Source organism: Phodopus roborovskii, unplaced genomic scaffold (genome assembly GCF_943737965.1).
Source record: "Phodopus roborovskii unplaced genomic scaffold, PHOROB, whole genome shotgun sequence".
In the NCBI taxonomy this organism is placed as follows: domain Eukaryota; kingdom Metazoa; phylum Chordata; class Mammalia; order Rodentia; family Cricetidae; genus Phodopus; species Phodopus roborovskii.
In genome coordinates, this window is record NW_026126418.1 from 41,410,584 (window position 1) to 41,431,281 (window position 20,698).

At 36.9% G+C, this 20,698-nt stretch overlaps 1 protein-coding gene across 1 annotated transcript in view; it reads left to right on the top strand.

Moving 5' to 3' along the window:
* The window catches only part of Kcnh7 (potassium voltage-gated channel subfamily H member 7), a 450,110-nt gene that overhangs the window by 297,976 nt on the left and 131,436 nt on the right, over positions 1 to 20,698 (top strand). Inside the window, exons 4-5 of the mRNA XM_051184574.1 lie at positions 13,631 to 14,059; positions 18,212 to 18,232. Of these exons, the coding sequence (XP_051040531.1) occupies positions 13,631 to 14,059; positions 18,212 to 18,232 (450 nt within the window). The remainder of the gene's footprint in view (positions 1 to 13,630; positions 14,060 to 18,211; positions 18,233 to 20,698) is intronic.

Genomic DNA, 20,698 nt, shown 5'->3' on the forward strand with positions numbered 1-20,698 from the left:
ATTCCTCACTGACTCCCTTCCTTCATATGGTCTTGTTTTCACTGATATAACCTGCTCTAAGGTTGTATCATTGGAGAGTTAGTCTTATGTGTCTTTACTAATCACATATGCTCATTCAAAGAGCCCCATAAATTCTGATTTGTTTTGATAGCCAGTTGATCAGTACTTTTTTTTTTTTTTTTTTTTTTTTTTCAGTGTAGCTGCCAATGGCAGCCTTCTTTGGCAATATTCTGGGTTGTTGTTGCAGCCCTTCGATGACAAGACATACCACCTCATTCACTTAGGAGTAGGAAAACCTCACCTTATTCTTTCACACTTCTCTCCATCAAAAGAAAAGGCTGATTGATGGGTCAGTCATTTTCTGTTTCCCCTATCAAATTTGATCTTTTACTATATCTGACTGTGGATTAAATTATGTCCCTCTACATATCCATTCTTACTGAACTTATTGAGCTACATTATTAAGGTTTTCAATTAAATGTTAGCTGTATGAATACCCTGAATTTAGAAAAACCCATTCAATTCTTTCTTTTTTGGTAGTTTTTTTTTTTTTTTTTTTTTTGCTGTTGTTTGGTTGGTTGGGTATTGTTTTTGTATGTGTGTGTGTGTGTGTATGTTTTGTTTGGTTGGTTTTGGGTTTTTTGTTTTGTTTTGTTTTGTTTTTTGTTTTTTTTTTGTTTGTTTTGGTTTGGTTTTTGGGTTTTTTGTTTGCTTGTTTCATTTTTGAGATAGGGTTTCTTTGTGTAACCCCTGGCTGTCCTGGAACCTTTTCTGTAGATCAGATCTCCTGAACTCACAGAGATTCTCCTGCTTCTGCCTCCCAAGTGCTGGGATTAAAGGTGTGAGCCACTGCTGTCTGGCTCAATTCTTATTCTCAATAATTGACAGCAGAACTCATTTATGACAACCTTTCCAGAGCAAAAGGTGACTCTTTTTCTTCCTCCTTACTGGACTATTTCTTTGCTCCTGATTGTAATAACAAAATATACTCAAAGTGGATTGTCAGACATACCAAACTGAGAGCAGTTAGTCTGAGGATCCTGCTCATAGATAGGAATAGGTTTACACAGGGTTATGACCTTTCTTTCCCAAGGGCTGCAGCCAGTGACTGGGTGATGCAGAGATCTGTTGTGCCCAAATTCTGAACCCCCAAATCACCAAGAGGTCCATTATGATGCAAAAGCAAAGAGTCTTTTATTATTTATCAAATCAACTCCATTAAATCAGGTCTTTTGTCCCTCCTACGTGGTGTGTGGTGTGAGAAGGACCCCAGGGAACCACAGGTGGGGAATTTATTGCATAGGGTAAAGGGCATGTCCAGGGATACCAAACAGTCTCAGGACTGGTGTGGGCTTGGGTGACCTGTCCTGTGTGCATCAGTTAACTGATTGCTATGGCCTATAGGTTCTCCCAGGATGGTTGCTATACTCTGCAAGTCACTATTACACCACTTTTACCATATATGGCTCGTAAAGCTTTCCCAAAGCTTGCCAGCAAATTTCTGATTGGTTCCTTGCCAAGTGGAGAGTATTTGACCTACTAGTGATTGGAGGCAAGCTCAGGCAAGCACATTTGCTGAGTCTTTTCTTCAGTATGTCATGGTTGTCAAAGCAGAGGGCTGGGTGAGGGTCTGATCCCTTCATATCCAAAAGGCTCCAAGAGCAGGAGAGAATTGAAAATCACATTGCAATCCTGAAATCTTGAGCCTTAAGGCATGAAGGGTCAGGGCAGAGTTAGAAACATAGTAAGGCCTGAGAGCAGTCACCAGCAGCTGTAATTCTGAGCTGAGCTGCACTGGAGCCCCATTTCCTTCCAGAAAGTTTCAGGGGAAATTGAGGTACACTATGCATTCCCATAAAAATGTGTACATACTCTACATTACATAGTCTGTTTTTTCCTTTCTTCATTTTTTTTTTTTTTTTTTTTTTTTTTAGACAGGTCTTCTCCAGGTAGCCTTGGCTGTCCTGGAACTCCATCTCTAGGCCAGGCTGGCCTTGAACTCACAAACATCTACTTGCCTCTGGTATTAAAGGTGTGCTCCACCACTGCCCAGCAAGTGTGTTTTCAGTGATCCAGTCAACCTTATGCACCTCAATCCTTCACTATTTACATAACAATTTACACTTAAGGATCCCTCCTCTCCACACAAAACTCAACCAGGAACAACCAGGCAAGCCACATAGTGAGTTTTAGTAGTAAATTATTGGATCATCAGTGCTCTAGAAGATTGTAAAATGATAATAAATGGAATGAAGAAAACAAGAAATTGCAGTTGTAAGAAAAATTAATGATTAAAAGTTAGGTGAAATTTTTTTCTGTGAATATTCATTCCCCTCCCCCACCAAGAAAGACTATTTCTAATGTACATAGCCAACAGGACTTGTTTTTTAAACTCTGTATTCAAGCAAAATTACATTCATAGAAGTAGTTTCTCAGTATTTATCCTTATCTGACAATGTATAAGAGTTGTGAAAAAATGACTTTTTTTTCCTATTTCAGGTTTACTATTTTAGTAGACATGAAACTAAATAAAATCTAACTATCCAAGTAAGAAAGTAAATTTAATAAAATCTGAAAACTTAGCAAGACATTTTTTGAAGAGTTAAAAGCCACAACAGTTACACTTATCTCCATTTTATATTCCATCCATTAAGGACATATAGCAGTGCGCAAATTTCTCAATACATATTCTTTCCGCGTGAACTACATGGAGACAACTAAATCTGTAATGCAATACAACATGGTCATATTAACCTAGTGGTGCAGAAAAGACCATCTGTACCACCTTGGATGTGACTAAATGACAGGAGCAAAATAAATGCCTGTGTGGTAATTAACTGAAGAGAGCTACTGGGTGTTCTTTAGAGGGCGGGGTGTGATGTAACTATTGAAAAATGAGTAAGAGTAGGCATTGACCTTCAATGCATTGTAATAAAACTTGAAAAATTGATTTGTAAACTGTAACTCAATTTCATGTGCATTAAAAACTAATCAAATGACTTTAATGCAGCTCACTGATTTTTAACTTGGCAATTTACTTGAGCATATAAAAACTGTTAGTAGAAATATGTAAAAATGTTTTTAAACACTTACAGTCTTGCACCGGTATCTAATCTTATTTGTGCAGATTGGTTGCTCTTGCCTTAGTATATTACTCTACAAAATATGTTTAATATTTAATATACTTCTATTGTGTCATTGCATTTCTACCAGAGAAATAAACCCTGTATCTATTATCGTTAGCATTATTAACTCCTAGACTACAAGTGAAATGCTGGCATAATAAATTAGCCTGCTAAATTCTAAAGTGCTCTCCAACAAGCATTTTATCTATATTTTCCTGGATGATGAAGGCCATGAAGACACGTCTGTGTAAACTCAACAATCAGAATGGAAGACAATTAAACCCTGTCTAAAAGGGTGAAATTGATAATAAGAGTTGTTTCAGGTATACAGGGCATGATACAGAGTTCCTGTGATTTGTTTAGTTCTATTCAATTGTAAAGTACATAGGAGTTGATGCAGTTCCAGAAGGCTAAGATTACATAAGTATGATAATCAGAGTTAATATATATTTTAATCCAAAGTAAGCACATCATCAACTCAGTCTACTATGTGTTTGTTTAACTCTATTGTCATACTCTGACATTTTGCCAAAACTGAGGCAAAATAGAGAAGACCTTCCTTACAAGGGTGTAGAATAGTGTTAATCGGGAAATCACTGTATCTATTCTTATCTTATGCAATAAAAACTGTGAAGAAATGCCAACCTGGTTCAGAGGAAAGGAAAAGCCTCTCTGGCGAAACTCTTCTGCGCTATAACCTGAAAGATGAACTAAGTAGACAGAGGAAATGAACTAACAGAAAGGAGTCCTGAATCAGAAAGAAGCAGGGACCTCCGGAGAACTAAAAATGTCATCATGGCTGGATTCTAGAAACCAAAGAGGAGAATTAAAGACCAGAGTAGAGCTACTGTGTCTTCACTCTGTCCTGCCGCTGTACCAGCCCCAAATAACACACAGAGACTCTGTATTTGATACAAAGCTATTGGCCCGGTTACTTGTTTCTTATCCGCTAGCTCTAAGCTCTATCTTAATTATTAACCCATTTCTGTTGATCTATGTATTTCTCTTACCGGGGAGCCGGCTGGCATTCTGCTTTCTCCAGACTCTCCATCTTGGCTCCTCCTTACTCCTTCCTCTTTCCTCCTCGTCTCCTAGTCCTTCCTATCATCCTTTCCTATTGGCCAACAGTGCTTTATTCATTAACCAGTATGAGATACATATACAGAATGACATCTCCCATCATCTCCTCTTTTCTGTCTAAATAAAAAGAAGGGTTTTAACCTTAACATAGCAAAATATATAACACAACAGTTATCAAGTAAGAATCATAGTTAACAATATTTAGTCCATTAGCATTTAGTAAGATTTGAAGAAAATATTCCATCATCTATTTTATCTTGTGAGTCTAAAGTCCTATATGTACCTTATCATTGAATCCTAACTAAGGAAAACTATAACCATAACTATCTGTCTTCAACTCCTTCAAAGACCACAGAAGGATAGTATATAAACTCTAGAAATGACAGAGACATCTTGCCTTTTCAGTCACCTGAAGTTCTTCTGTAATATTCCATCTTCAGCCCATAGGCCATAGTGTGTCTGGAAGACTCTTCAGCAAAGCAGGAAACTTTAAACTGTCTTCTTTTATTGGCAGCTTGTCAGTCATTTTTCTCTGTGTCCTGCAGACTGTCTGGCAGACTCTTCCATGAAGCAGGACCTCTGTAGCAATGTCCATCTAGAATCACCAGTCACTTTTCTGTGGGTCCTGCATGTCCAGTTTATACAGCATAAAGTAAAACAGTCCAGACAAGAGCAGTATCTTGTCCAAATGGCTAGTCTTGCCATATTGGAAGCAAACTCTATAACGAGTTTCTTCAATGTCCATCTTCCTTTCTGACGCAGGTGGTGTTGCCAGGAACAATTATGTCTCATTGTCAAGAAAAACCCTAAACCATTTTAAATGCCATATTCTGTAGGTCTTTGACAGGTTTGAAGAATGCCTATCTATCTCAAATACATCTCTGCATATCTAGAAAACCTAACTCACCTAGCTATAAGTTCTGACTATTATAGGTAACTATGTAAAATCTGTACTAAATTATACATTACATTTTTAAATGAGCTATATAAACACAATACATAAACAAGAAGAGAAATATACATATCACAACATTGACCTTAAATTGTATCAATAAATGAAAATCCATTCCAAAATAAAGTATTCATATCTATACCATAATGCCCTTTTTACCTTTAAAAGGATATTGGTTGTGATCATTGACCATTTATAACCAAGTCTATTTAAATGAAAACAAACATTTATAAACAATATTTGGGAATTTGCACGTCGTTCTTTCCAAACTACTTCCTGTTGGTAAAGGGCGCTGTCATGGGGGAATCCTAAGAAGACGCAGAAATCCTGGTTGTAGTCTGCAGCTTTGTCCAAGCTGTTTTGAATGTTGGCTCACCAGCGACTCTGCTTCAGGGGGCCTGGCTTGATCAAACCACATTAGTCTGGAAGGAATCCACAGCTTTTTATTTTCTGTGGAAACAAAAATAGAAATCCTTTTCCCCAGTAACTTGTCCTTGAACTTAAATTTTTGACTCAAAGCATTTTTAAAATATATAAATTGGATTGATCCAGCAGTATTCCCTTTAACAGTTGTTTCCTCAGCAGTCAAACAATACAAAGACAATATAATAGCATACAGTAACCAGATTCTCTCTGAGCTTTTCATCTTTACGTGGCTTTATTATTACTCTGTTTCTTTTACTTTTTATTTTTTATTTTTTGAGACAGGGTTTCTCTGTGTAACTCTCATCTGTCCTGGAATTCACTCTGCATACCAGGTTTACTTTGAAATCACAGATATCTGCTTGCCTCTGTCTCCCGAGTGCTGGGATTAAAGGTGTGTGCCATCACACCCAGTTCCTCTTTGTCTATTTAAAACCATTTTATTCCTTTTCTCTCCCAAGCCTACATATATTTTAGAACACACTGTAAACCTTTAGCGCTATTTCTTAATGTGAATCTGTCTTTACTGTAAATCTTTATCTTTTTCTGGCCATGAGTCTTTTATCTGGTAAACAACAACATTGCTGAAATGAAAGTCATGTTTGTTCCTGCTATGGTTTACCAAAGATGGTGGCAGGTACATTTTCTGCCAGCACTGAAAGCTGTGACCACAGCCTTGCTCTGCGCTGTCATCCAGCAAGCATGCTGCCAGCTTGGAGATGTGGTCGCTGCCATTGCCATCTCTCATACACACCAATAAATTGGTGGCAGTGCTTCTTAAAAGCCTTGTGGCTTTTTTGCCACTTATGCTGAGTCAGGAAACCTCTCTTAAAGAAGCCGCACAATCTGCTTGTCTCTCGCAAGTCAGAGTCCAACCAAGAAAAATGCTGTTACCAAGAAACCTTGCTTGTCTCTGTTCTTTTGTTTCTAAAACACCTTTTTTAAGCTTTTGTTAAATTTTAAGTGTAAGTTCTTATTAGCCACATGAGCACCATTTGTAAGGTGTACGGTTTTTCCTCCTGCCACTGGTCTTGTCCCACCGCCACGCCAGCCCCAATTAACACACTGAGACTCTGTATTATATATAATTCTGTTGGCCCTTTACTAGTTTCTTATCGGCTAGCTCTGTCTTAATTATTAACCCATTTCTGTTGATCTATGTATTTCTCTTACCGGGGAGCCGGCCGGCATTCTGCTTTCTCCAGACTCTCCATCTTGGCTCCTCCTTACTCCTTCCTCTTTCCTCCTCATCTCCTAGTCCCTCCTATCTTCCTTTCCTATTGGCCAACAGTGCTTTATTCATTAACTAGTATGAGATACATATACAGAATGACATCTCCCATCATCACTCTCTAAGAATTTACAGAGAGAAGTGAGAATAATCTACTTATCTAATGTTTTACAACATAGAACTCATTGTCTTTGAGAGAAGAACCACCCTGCTAAGAATATGGAAAGTGACCAGCATTCTATGGCAAGGAATCCATTGAACCATTAATTCAACTGAAGGAAAGCAGTAAGATGAAAAAGGTGTAAACATCAAAACGATAATGGAAAATGAAATGAATACAATCAAAAGGTTGATATTAGTGGGTTATAGAAGATGGGAGGTAGAGACCAGTATTGAGATGTCCTTCAAGTCTCAGATTTACCCAACCAGGTGGATTGCAGTGCCATTTGCTCTAAAAAAAAATAAAAAATAAAAATAGCTGAGTTTGAAGAACTAGATCAGAAGATTGGGATTTGAACAAAGAATCAGAGATAACTTTCAACTTTCTAAGAGAGAATGTTGCTGGCTTTAGATATACAAGTTTGAATGTCAGAGTAGAAATCTTGGCTGAAGACACAAATTTAGAGTAATTGGGTTAATAACAGGATTGAAAATATATGGATGGAGAACACCAGTCACTAATCAGGTTTTCAAAATGGAGAAAAGATCTTGAGTTTGGAGTGATGTTCTGTTGTGTTTAGAACCATCTTCAATGGATTGAGAAGTTCATGCAAGAAAAACCAATAAAGCCACTTTGTCCATGGTGATTAGTTTCATATGTATGTATGTATGTATGTATGTATGTATGTATGTATGAATACACACACATATATATATAACTTTTTCTTATTTTAGATATTGATTCCAGTTCCCTCTCCCTCCCTCCCTCCCTACCATGTCCCCCGACCCTCCTACAATCCCACCCAACTCCCCCCACTCCAGAGGGAAGGTAGAAAGTGTTGTATTCCATAGACATGAGTTAATGCCCAGGGTGAGTATAAATACATCTATCTTCAGACATGGGAAGATCTAGGCTTAGGCTACTCTGTTAATACCAGAAATTTCAAACTTAAGGTTTTCTTGGAAACATTAGAAAATTTTTGGATGAAAGATTATTGTCTGGGTGCTTTTAGCTTTTTATTTCCTTTGAAAATGGAAGTTTGCTTGCATTATTACTTTTTAAATTCTATTTTTTAAAAAACATACTCAATGCAACAATAGATGTTTATTAAAAAATGCAATGCATATCGTTTGCTTCCAATTCTCTTCACTGAGAAAATAAATTATTGATATTCTGGTTTAGTTTTAGAAAATAATGTTGTAAGTATATAAAGTCAAAATGTATATTATCCTTAAGAATATATTTGAACAAACTTTGCCAGGCAGTGGAGGTGTATAACTTTAGTTCTAACACTAAGGAAGCAGAGGCAGGTGGATCTCTGAATGAGAAACCAGCTTGGTCTATAGAGCAATTTCCAGGACAGCCAGGTCCATACCCAGTCTCATTTTAAAACAAAAACATTTTAAGAACTTTCATTTAAAGCATGCAAATTTTCTAGTATCTTAAGTATCTTATAAAATACTATAAAATGCATAATTTGTTTTCAACCAGTGTCGTTTTAATGAAATTTCAGATGGTTTTTACTTATGTGTCTTTGAAACTTAAATGTGAATTACTATGTCAAATGAAATGTGTACTTTCTCTTTTCATTTCAGGATATATATATCCTGAAACCCTCAGGGTAGTCAGGACAAATGTTGTATTCTCCAGCCTCTAATTACTGCTAAATTGAAGGGAGAAAAGATAATTTCTTTCTGTTTTAATTTATAACACCACTACAAATGAGTTTGTTTATTTGATATTTTAATACTGGATTCCTTAATATCTGTTTACTTAGCTATTATTTAGAATTGTAATATTCACTCTTTTTTAATATTTTTTCTTATTTTACATATCAATCGCAGTTCCCTCTCCCTCCCTTCTCCCTCCCATGCCCCCTGACAACCCTCACATCCCATTACCCCCCAACTCCACAGGATGCATCAACAAAATCTGTCAAGTTATATGGAATATAGACTAGGCCCTCCCTCCTGCCTCTAGACTAAGCCAGTATCCCTGCATGGGGAATGTGCTCCCAAAGTCCTTTTGTGCACCAGGGATACATGGTTCCATTGTAAGAGGTCCCTAGACTGCCTAGGTCGTCTAACTGAGAGTCATGTTCAGGGGGTCTGATTCGGTCCAATGTTGGTTTCCCAGCTATCAGTCTGGGGGTCCATTAGCTCCCCCTTGTTCAGGTCACCTGTCTATGTGGGTTTCTGTAGCCTGGTTTTGCCTCCATTTTCTTAACACTCCACCTTCTCTACAACTGGATTCCAGGAGTTAGGCTCAGTGTTTAGCTGTGGGTATCTGCTTCTGTTTCCAACAGCTACTAGATGAGGGCTCTATGATGGCAGATACATTAGTCATCAATCTCATTATCAGAGAACAGCATTTATAGTAGCCTTTCCACTGTTGCTCAAATTGTTAGTTGGAGTCATCCTTGTAGGTATCTGGACATTTCTCTAGAGTCACTTTTCTCTTCAAATCTATAATGGCTCCCACTATTATGGTATCTTTTTTTTTTCTCTCTCTCTCTCTCATCTATTCCTCCCCTGACTCAATCTTCCTATTCCCACATGCTCTCCTCTCCTTCCCTTCTGTTTCTCCTAACTCCCTCTCCACATACTGCCCCCAAATTTCCCAATATGCTCAGGAGATCTTGTTCCTTTCCCCTCCTGTGAGGGACCTTGTATGAATCTCTTAGGCTCCTCATTGTGTCCTAGTTTCTCTGATGGTGTGAATTATAGGCTGGTGATCCTTTCTTCTATGTCTAAATCCATATGAGTGAGTACATACCATGTTCCTCTTTTTGTGACTGGATTACCTCACTCAGGATAGTTTCTTCAAGTTTCATCCATTTGCCTGTAAATATCAACAATCCAATGGTGTTTCTTGTTTTGTTTTGTTTTGTTTCTGCTGAATAGTATTCCATTGTGTAAATGTGTCACATCTTCTTTATCCATTCTTCAGTTGAGGGGCATCTAGGTTGCTTCCAGGTTCTTGCTATTACAAATAATGCTGCTATGAACATAGTTAAGCACAGGTCTTTGTTGCATGAATGTCGATGATTTGGGTATATGCCTAAGAGGGGGATTGTCAGGTCCTGTGGTAGACTGATTCCTACTTTCCTGAGGAACCGCCATACTGATCTCCAAAATGGCTGTACAAGTTTGCACTCCCATCAGCAGTGGAGGAATGTTCCACTTTCTCCACATCCTCTCCAGTGTAAGTTGTCATTGGTGTTTCTAATTTTAGCTAATCTGGCAGGAGTAAGATGGTATCTCAGAGTTGTTTTGATTTGCATTTCCCTGATAGCTAAGGATGTTGAGCACTTTCTTAAGTGTCTTTCAGCCTTTTGGATTTCCTCTATTAGAATTCTCTCTCTTCAGTTCTGAACTCCATTTTCTAATAGGGTTATTTGATGTTTTGGTGACTAGTTTCCTTAGTTCGTTGTATATTTTGGATATCAGCCTTCTGTCAGATGTAAGATTAGTGAAGATCTTTGCCCAGTCTGTGGGCTGCTGTTTGGTCTTGTCAACTATGTCCTTTGCCTTACAGAAGCTTCTCAGTTTGAGGAGGTCCCATTTATTATTTGTCTATCTCAGTGTCTGTGCTACTGGTGTTATGTTCAGGAAGCGGTCTCCTGTACCAATTTGTTCAAGGGTACGATCCACTTTCTCTGCTGAGAGGTTCAGTGTGGCTGGATTTATGTTGAGGTCCTTGATCTATTTTGACTTGAGTTTTGTGCATGGTGAGAGACATGGGTCTATCTGCAGCCTTGTACACACCATCATACAGTTGAGCCAGCACCATTTGTTGAAGATGCTTTCTTCTTTCCATTGTATACTTTTAGCTGTTTTTTTTTTTTTTTCAAAATCAGGTGTTCGTAGATGTGTGGATTAATATCAGGATATTCAATTGGATTCCACTGGCCTACCTGTCTATTTTTGTTTCAATACCAAGCTGTTTTCAGGAATATAGTTCTATAGTAGAGCTTGAAGTCAGGGATGGTGATGCCTCCTGAAGTTCCTTTATTGTACTGGGTTGTTTTGGTTTCCTGGGTCTTTTGTTTTTCTATATAAAGTTATTATCCTTACAATGTCAGTGAAGAATAGTGCTGGGATTTTAATGGGGATTACATTGAATCTGTAGATTGCTTTTGGCAAGATTGCCATTTTTACTATGTTTATCCTACCTATCCAAGAGCATGGGAGACCTTTCCATTTTCTGGTGTCTTCTTTAATTTCTTTCTTTAAAGACACAAAGTTCTTGCTATATAGGTCTTTCACTTGTTTGGTAATTTTTACCAAAATATACTTTATGTTGTTTGTGGCCATTGTAAAGGGGGATGTTTCCCTGATTTCTTTCTCAGCCCCTTTGTCATCTGTATATAGTAGGGCTTCTGATTTTTTTAAAAAATTTATATTGTATCCTGCTAGTGTTTATCAGCTGTAGGAGTTCCCTGGTAGAGTTTTTTGGGTCAGTTATGTAAACTATAATATCATCAGCAAGTAGTGACAGTTTAACTTCTTCCTTTCCAATTTGTATCCCCTTGATCTCCTTTTGTTGTCTTATTGCTTTAGCTAGAACTTCAAGTACAATATTGAAGAGATACAGAGAGAGTGGGCAGCCTTGTCTTGTTCTTGATTTTAGAGGAATTGCCTTAAGCTTTTCTCCATTCAGTTTGATGTTGGCTGTTGGTTTACTGTATATTGCTTTTATTATGTTTAGGTATGCACGTCTTTCTTCAGATTGGGAAAGTTTTCTTCCGTGATTTAGTTGAATATGTTTTCTGCACCATTGTGCTGGGCTTCTTTGCCTTCTTCTATGACTCTTATTCTTAAATTTAGCCTTTTCATAGTATCCCAAATTTTCTGGATGTTTTGTGTTAAAGATTTGTTGGATTTAACATTTTCTTTGGTTGATGAATCTATTTCCTCTAGTTTATCTTTAGCGCCTATGATTCTCTCTTCGATCTCTTGTATTCTATTGGTTATGCTTGCATCTGTAGTTCCTGATCATTTGCCCAGTTTTTCTATTTCCAGCATTCCCTCATTTTGTCTCTTTCAGTTGTCAAGTCTTAAACGGTTTGAGTTGCTTCCTCCATCTGTTTGATTGATTTTTCTTGGCTTTCCTTACTTTCTTTAAGAGATTTGTTCATTTCTTGCATTTTTTTCTTGGTCTTTTCCTCTATTTCTTCCAATTTTTTGTTTGTTTTTTTCTTCCATTTCTTTAAGGGATTTTGTCATATTGTCTTTGAGGGCCTCTATCATTTTTATGAAGTTATATTTTTTATTTTTTATTATATTTTATTTATTTTATATAACAAAGTCCAATTAAATGAAAACAAACATTTATACACAATATTTGGGAATTTGGGCATCGTTCTTTCCAAACTACTTCCTGCTGGTAAGGGGAGCTGTCATGGGGGATTCGAAGAAGATTCAGAAATCCTGGCTGTAGTCTGTAGGGCTGCTTTGTCCAGCTGTTTTGAATGTAGGATCACCTTGTACTCTGTTTATGAAGTTATTTTTTAAGTCGTTCTCTTCTGTTTCATCTGCTTTGGTGTGTTCAGGTCTAGTTGGTATAGAGTCCCTAGTGCTGGTGGAGTCATGCTTGTCTTTCTATCATTAAGTGTTTTCTTCTATTGCCATCTTCCTATCACTTCTTCCAGTGGGTGCGGGTGGAGTCTCTTTCTCTCTACCCTACTCTCCCAGTGGGTGTAGGTGGGTCAGAAGTTTGATGTCTGTAACTCTGGATGGTCCAAGCTCTCTAGGAAGTCTCTCCTCCGGCAGAGGGCCAGGGATGGGGTCCAAAGATCAGGTGGGTATGGCCTCTGGATAGTCCCTCGTGGGTAGGTGGGTCCAGGGTGCTCAGAGCAGACAGAAGTGGAACGGTTGTTGAACCCGCACTCTGGCCCAACGCTCAACCAGAGCAGTGAAGCAGAGGGCCCAGAATATTCACGCTTTAATGTTTATATTTAGGTGACTTTTCAATGCATCCACTCTGGTATAAGTGCAATATCTCACATCACATTTGTCAAATATCAAATAAATAAATAGATAGATACATCTTATCTTTACATCTCTATTGGCAGCCTATAACTTTTCAAGACTACCATATGGATGGAGAAGCCTTTGGTATACAGTTAATCCCAAACTGAACTTAGAACACTTTTAAAGACAAAACTAAAAGCATATCAAGCCCACTTTAAACTCATGTTCTTTCCTACCACTATCAGTACCTTTGCCACCCCTTATATACCCCATCATCCCTGTGTGTGGTACTTAATATGAGACATTGACTCTTTTCCTATATAAATTGTGGATACTTACTGAATACATGTTTTAATCTATTAAATATTGAAGGATTTTTGGCCTGTAAATAAGGTTTTTAATTCATTGAGTTTTGTAATTATCAAAAGCAAGATATAAATGATAGATAGATAGATAGGTAGATAGATAGATAGATAGATGTAGTCCATATTGTTCTCAGAAAACTTTTTTTACACTATTTCTCATTAAAGCAGAATTAATTAAATATACTTAGTAATTTAATATTAGTAGTATTAAATACAGAAGTTCTTTCATATGGTATTTAAATATGAGTTGATTGTGTTTATTGCATTTAAAGTATGTATTCATAGTGTGAGAAATAATCTTTTCTGTCTTCCTTTGTAGGGAAACTCTTTGGGTTCAAATTTCCCGGGCTAAGAGTTCTAACATACAGAAAGCAGTCCTTGCCACAGGAAGACCCAGATGTGGTAGTCATTGATTCATCTAAACACAGCGATGACTCTGTGGCCATGAAACACTTTAAGTCTCCCACAAAAGAAAGTTGCAGTCCCTCTGAAGCAGATGATACAAAAGCCTTGATACAGCCTAGCCAGTGTTCTCCCTTAGTGAACATATCTGGACCTCTGGACCATTCCTCTCCCAAAAGGCAATGGGACCGCCTCTACCCTGACATGCTGCAGTCAAGTTCCCAACTAACACACTCCAGATCAAGGGAAAGCCTCTGCAGTATACGGAGAGCATCTTCAGTTCATGATATAGAAGGCTTCAGTGTCCACCCCAAGAACATATTTAGAGATCGACATGCCAGTGAAGGTATGTTTAATATTTTTTCAAACTATGGTAACATTATTTTTTAATTGGGTAATGGAAGTTTATTTTCACATTATTTCAAAATTGTTTCTTCAAAGGAGAAATGTGATTAAGAGATATTAAAAACACAAATCTTGCAATAAGGGTCTTTTCTCATTTCCTCTTTGAACCCCAGTGAGTAATTTGGTTTCTTTGGCTTCTTTATCAGTGTTTCTGAAATAGTATAACCATTATAAGTCTGCTTCCTGGCGTGTTAATTAATTAATGCTTAATTTAAGATGTGATTAGGTGGTGAATTCTATCATCTTAAGCATAATTAATTTTGTTGGGTTTAGCAGATGATCATTTCTTGAAAGAAAGAACAGTATGCCCTCATAAGACTGTGTCATTGACAATCAGTGGTGGGAGATAGGCAAGAAGAAAAGAATAGGTTGGTGGGGAAACTCACTGGGCAACTTGGAAAGCAGTCAGATTTATTTTCTCTCTAGCCTCTTGGCTCACTTTCCTAAATTAGCCAGAGTGAAAGGTGTGCTTTGAAAGCCAGAAACAATCCATCTTTAGCATGATAATAGATAACTATTTGAGAAGCTGGGATGCCTCGGGCAATGTAAATGCTTGACACACATTTAAATCTTATAGTAACTCTCACAAGTTAGGAACTAGTTTTAAGCTCCCTTTATAGGTAAGTAAACAACAGCCACAGGGCAAGGTACTACCTCCCTGCAACAATAACCCTCCTTCAATCCTATTCCAGGAGACTTCACTAAGTCCAACCCTTTCCCATATCCTCAAGTGGCTTTGCCACCTAAGCTGTTGTGAGCTGTCTTTTCACAAATGTAAGTCTGCTCATGAGGTTCTCTGCTATAGCACCCTAACCATTACACCCAATGGACAAAGTAACTGTTTAATACTCAGTTTTAGCTCCCTTCTTTGAAGACTGCTAACACCAAGATAATTTGCTAATTCACAAAGCCATATAATACATTTTCCTCTTGTAGTACTTTGCTCTGTCTATTCTCTTAGCTATTTGTTCCCTGTTCATACTATTACTAAGCTGCAATCACTGGTTTCCCTTTTCCCAAACCAGAGGAATCCAATAATTTCCTGAATGAAATGAAACCTGAGTTTTCTAAAGTAGTACATGTTTTAGCACTGATTACATTCTATAGTTACCAACATATGCAAATATAGACATATATGCATGTATTATACACACACGGGGAGACATAGATCAAATATAGCTGTAAGTGAAGAGCCAACCTTGACCAGCACTTTAGTGCCTGTAGTTCTGCAGACTTAGCACCCAGTCCAGTATTATACTTATGACAGATACTCAATACCATTTATTACGTTGTCATTGAGAGGATTGTGTATATTTTCCAATGGTCATTTTCCAATGGCGCCTTCCTCCATGGGGGGAGGGGGGTCGTCTTTCTAAAGGGCACAGTGAAATGGGAAAGACAGAAGAGCTGAAAGAAAAGTTGGCACGGCCATGAGAAAGGAATTCAAAGTGAGATAAAAACTAGAAACTCTTAGAACAGAAAGAGTAGTTTGGAATAAGACAAATTGGATAAACTACATTACAAGAGCAATTAACACACCTGCTTTAATCTATGGTCTGAGGAAACTCCAATGAAAAATACAATCAAAGAAAATTCCCAAGCTAGATATTTATGCTCTAGACCACCTAGGAATGGTGGGTTCAATGTTTTCTGACTGAATGAAACCTGTATAACTGGATGTTTGTACATGAGTCCTGTAGATGAATTGCAGTAAATTCAGTGGTGTTTCAAAAAAACAGCATATGCTGTAGTTTGTCCCTTACCAATTAGTATATTCATTTTTTTAACAAACATAATGAATCTTCAGAGCTTTCTCATAGGAAACTGAGTTTATGATAATTAATTAGAAAACCAAATATCTTAGACTCAGCACATCCTGCGTACTTTCTAAGCAACACAGGTGTATATCAAGTTTTGTAACTTATGTTACAAAGACAAATGACAAGAAAGCTATCATGAAGTTAGTGAAGCTTTGTCACTGAAGAATGAGAAACTTTAAGACTGACATGAGTTGACAGTTCTCTTCATTTTTTCTTCTATGCCCATCAGTGGTTTTATTTAATTAATTGATTGATTTTTAGTCAATTATTTTTCTGAAGTTAAAATACAAAATGCCCTATACATTTTTTAGTCTAAAGTCACATATCAACTGTGCCATGTATAGTACTAGCAATATGAAGTGCAGAATGTAGACTGCTTAGACACTTTTGCAATATTTTGGCTGACTAATTTCATGTCTTTTGACTATAATGATAAACTAATTGAAATTTGTGTTTTCTATGTATTTTTTACTTTCTTTTTTTATAATATCACCTTTTTACTAAATTTTCATAATGTTAATTTAGAACAGATTACAAAAAAGACTCACAGTTGTCTGTAATATGTTCCTTAAGAAGGAAAATTCCAAGGTACATTACAATAGACAGAAATAAGAAGATTCTGTAAAATACCATCTACTAATGTGTTTATAAAATATTTACAGTAGTCTAAAGATAGAGTACTTAGCAGCATGCTACTGTGTGAGATGAAACCATCTCAAACTCCAACTCTGGGGCATCTAGGATTTTATATCTTTATCATTTTCGAGGGTTCATAAAACCAAAACCAACTGTGAAGGTTTTCAATCTATTTTTACTTATTCTCAGTTCCTCAAATATATAGAATTATATGGCCCCACAAATGGTAGCTCCTTTAAAGCCATTAGTGTAGGGGGGGGGCACATGCATGTATGTGCAGGTATGTGCATGTGTGCACTCACATGTGTGTACTAGCATGTGAGTGTGCATGCCTGTGTATGTGTGTGAATATGTGTATGTGTTGTATAGCAAGCTTTATATTAGCAGTTTTCATCAGTGTTGGAGATCAAACCCAGGGCCACATAAATAGTAATCAAGTGCTCTCCTCCCAAGCTAAACTCCACCCTCATCTATAATTTTTTCTAACTATTTGCAAAACAGTTACTACTTTGTTAATGACTGTAGACTACTGTGAGGGTGAAATTATTTCTATGTAAACACAGACTTGTCTGGTGGTTCTTTTAAAAAAAATATTTGTTAAAAAGAGAGGAGAAAGTTGTCACCGCAATTCACATTTTATACAGATATTATTGTTCAAGGCAATGTCTCCTCTAGCAATTCCATAAACCACAGTACTGGAATTACTTTCAATATAAGCTTGGGAACAATTATGCTCTATCCCAAGATTTTGAATATGCATAGTGATAGATGGCAACAAATGTATAAATTTCTCAAATCTTGTATATATTTCAATGGTTTGTTATGACTTCATTTATTTTAAGCTTGTGTTTTTCAAAGCTGGTAATACATATTAATACATACTTTTAGTACAACATAGGAAACATTTAGATTTCTACTCTCAAAATAAATCTGAAAACACTCTATGCCAAGATTTGAAAACAGCCTGCTTTAATATAAACAAATTTCAAAATATTCTACGTTTTATACTGCATAGCAAAAATGCAAAACTTTTTATACAATAAAATGTTTACTAATATGTTACAATTATTTTTCCCTAAGAATTACTCATTAAACACTGGTATTTTTAAGGCATACAGTAAAGAACAGTTGAGAGTAAAGAGACAGCTAATAAAAGTATTCTAAACAATCCAAATATTCATCTGTTGTACTAGAAATTTTTTTCTAAAATAATATACTAAGGTTTAAGTACATGGGAAAATATAACTTGACATGCAAAATGCTGTATGATTTTCCTTTGATTTGTTACAAGCTACAGTTGAGGAAACATCAAAATTGGTTTCTGACAAGGTTGTAAATTACCTCAATTGCCAGCAGAGCTTTCCCCCAAATGCCGTAATTACAAAATCTGTTACTTATAATTTGTTTAAATTAAGTGATGTATTTCATTTATTTCCAATGTTTATTATAGCTGATACCTCAGTTTGTGCATTTTGCCTTGTTAATGATTCACATTAACCTCAGTCAAAATTACGTTTTCTGTATTTACATCCTGGTTTCTCTGATTGTTTCTACTAAGCTAGTTTGGTGTGCTTAACATAATTTTAGTCTTCTTTTTTTATATTTCTCTCTCTTTTATCCTTATACGCTCAAAACAGACAATGGTCGCAATGTCAAAGGTAAAGTATAAACTCAAATTCACCATCTGATGCTTAAAGTGCCCTTTACTTGGCATGTTATCTTGCCTGCTGTATGCCCTGTTGATGCCACATCTCCATGCTGCCCTCAGCTAGTCCAGGTGCCTGGTGGAGACATCATGGCTTGGTTTTGCTGGAGACATGATTGATTACTTTCTCGGCTGTGCCATCAAAGTGATGATGAACATCTTTTTATCCTGAGCAAAAGGATGTAAGGTTGACGGTGAACACTTCATAAATATCTGGAAAGAAACGAGTGTCAAGATGCATATATTCCAGTGTAAAAGAAGCACATAAGCTGTTTCAGGGACTTGTTTTTTCTTGAGTACAAGATTAAATAAAATGATCAAAGAGCTCTATGACAGCATCGCTTCACTTGTTCCTCTTTTGTTTCCTTAAAACTAGTTTCACGTTCCTGGATGGCAGGGGGTATGGTTTTAAGCTTACTGTAGTAGTATACTGTACTTGCATGAGAGTCATTTCCTACTTTTCCTCTAATATATTCCAATCATTTTAAAACTGTATTCTATATTATTCTAGTCACTGGCATGGTTTACAGCTACCACAGGGTAATATTTAATTGGGAGATATTCTGAATAAATTTGAATTTGGCTAACATTTGAAATCCAGTTCTGTTTTGGCTATCACAGTAGATGCAAGGATCAAAACTGTTGGCTTGATCTTTGGCCATGCATGCTGCTGTGGGTGTGTAAATGGTGACAGTGATCCATCTTGTGCATGTTTGTTGCATGAACATGTCTCCACCAGTAACCATCATTCCTCAGACCTTACTGTCTTGGCCCCTTCTTTATGTCACTGGTACTGAGACCACTGTGCAGTTTTGTGTATTGACTTAATTGCTTCCCTAATTAATTCAGAATTGCTGTTGCTGATAAATGAACAGTAGTAGAGACTATAGATGTTATATGGTCAGAATACAGGGATAATTTAGAGATAAAATCATGGGAATGGTTACTTTGCCTTTCGTATCATTTTGTGAGCACTTCAAGGAAGGTCTGTGCAGGAGACCCCCCAATAGTGAGATGGGGTTTTTAACTACACAGTTATTCCATCCTTGGTCTGTCCATTGTGACTTTTAAAAGGGAGCAAACTAATTCTAGTTGTGGATGGTAGTTTTAGTTGACAATTCAGAAAGAATCCTCAGAGAAAGCATAAAGATCTGCTATCTGCTTGGTCCTTGGAAATACTATTCTTATGATGAGCAAATGAGTAGATATTCATTTTCCAGTGATTTTTTTCTAAATCAAAATGAGAAATGAATCTAGTTTGTTTGAAGTAGGTAGAAATAAGGCTGGCTTATCCCCTTAAACTAGTGGTCCAGGATATAAATCAGGGGTAGGACGCTTGTATGTGTGAGCCCTGATTAGATCCTTAGCACACAAAGAAAGGGAGGGGGAGAAAAAGAAAGGGAGGAAGAAAGAGAGCATCTACCAAAGGTTCATCTATTTGTTAAAGATAAAGCCACTTTATTTTAATTTCATTAACTATTGCATTAAACCAAACTTTAACCTTATCGCTCTGTTTCATAATAGTAATTTCAGTTGCCTGACTAAAGCTTGTTTTTGTTTTGTTTGGGTGTGTGCATATATTTCAGATGCACATCAGTTTTACACTAGGCATTTTCATAAAACTACAAATGGATACAGGATGATCCGTCAAGTGTGCTTGTAAGATAAATCAATACTGACTCTAAGCCATAATAAATAAGATAGTTAATAAAAGAAAAATACATTTCTACACTGCTTTGAACACATAACATATTGTTACAATTCAGGGTCACCCACTTTGACCAGAACTCACTTCCCTACGAAACAGCATAAATAACCTGGTGATGCATACAAAGGGTTTGCATGATTGCCTGAGTGATCCCCTTAAAGCTAGAGTGCTGCCTGATTCCTTTACATAAGAAGTACAGCCATCTTTATTTTCAAAAAAGACCATATGTGAACTATCTTGGGAAGTCTGTTTTAGTTCCCATTCCACAGAAAACCAGCATTAGCTTAAATCCTTCCTCCTTCCATCTGTCCCCAGTGGACAGGCATATATTCTCTGACTTCAAGAACTCTAAGCACAAAATCACAGCAACAGGAGACAGTAAAGTAACACTCAGTCTTTTCTCCCAACACTAGATAACTTCCACCCAACCTTTTTCTTCTAATCAATTCTGTTTCCCTCAATCGGTTTCCTTAGCACTCTGACACCTTAAACAACAGTTATTTCTTATTTTTAGAAACTGTAACCCCTGTGTGAGAAGGAGGAAAGCTGCTTCTAACAAATGGCATAATGTGTGTAGATAATATAATTTGAGGCAATATCTGTAGAATGTGAGGATTTCTACTGTTAATTCAGCCACTCACAAACCACCTCACACCAAGTGGTTTGTTTATGTGTTCTGCATTCTAAATCATAGATACAATGTTTACTGCT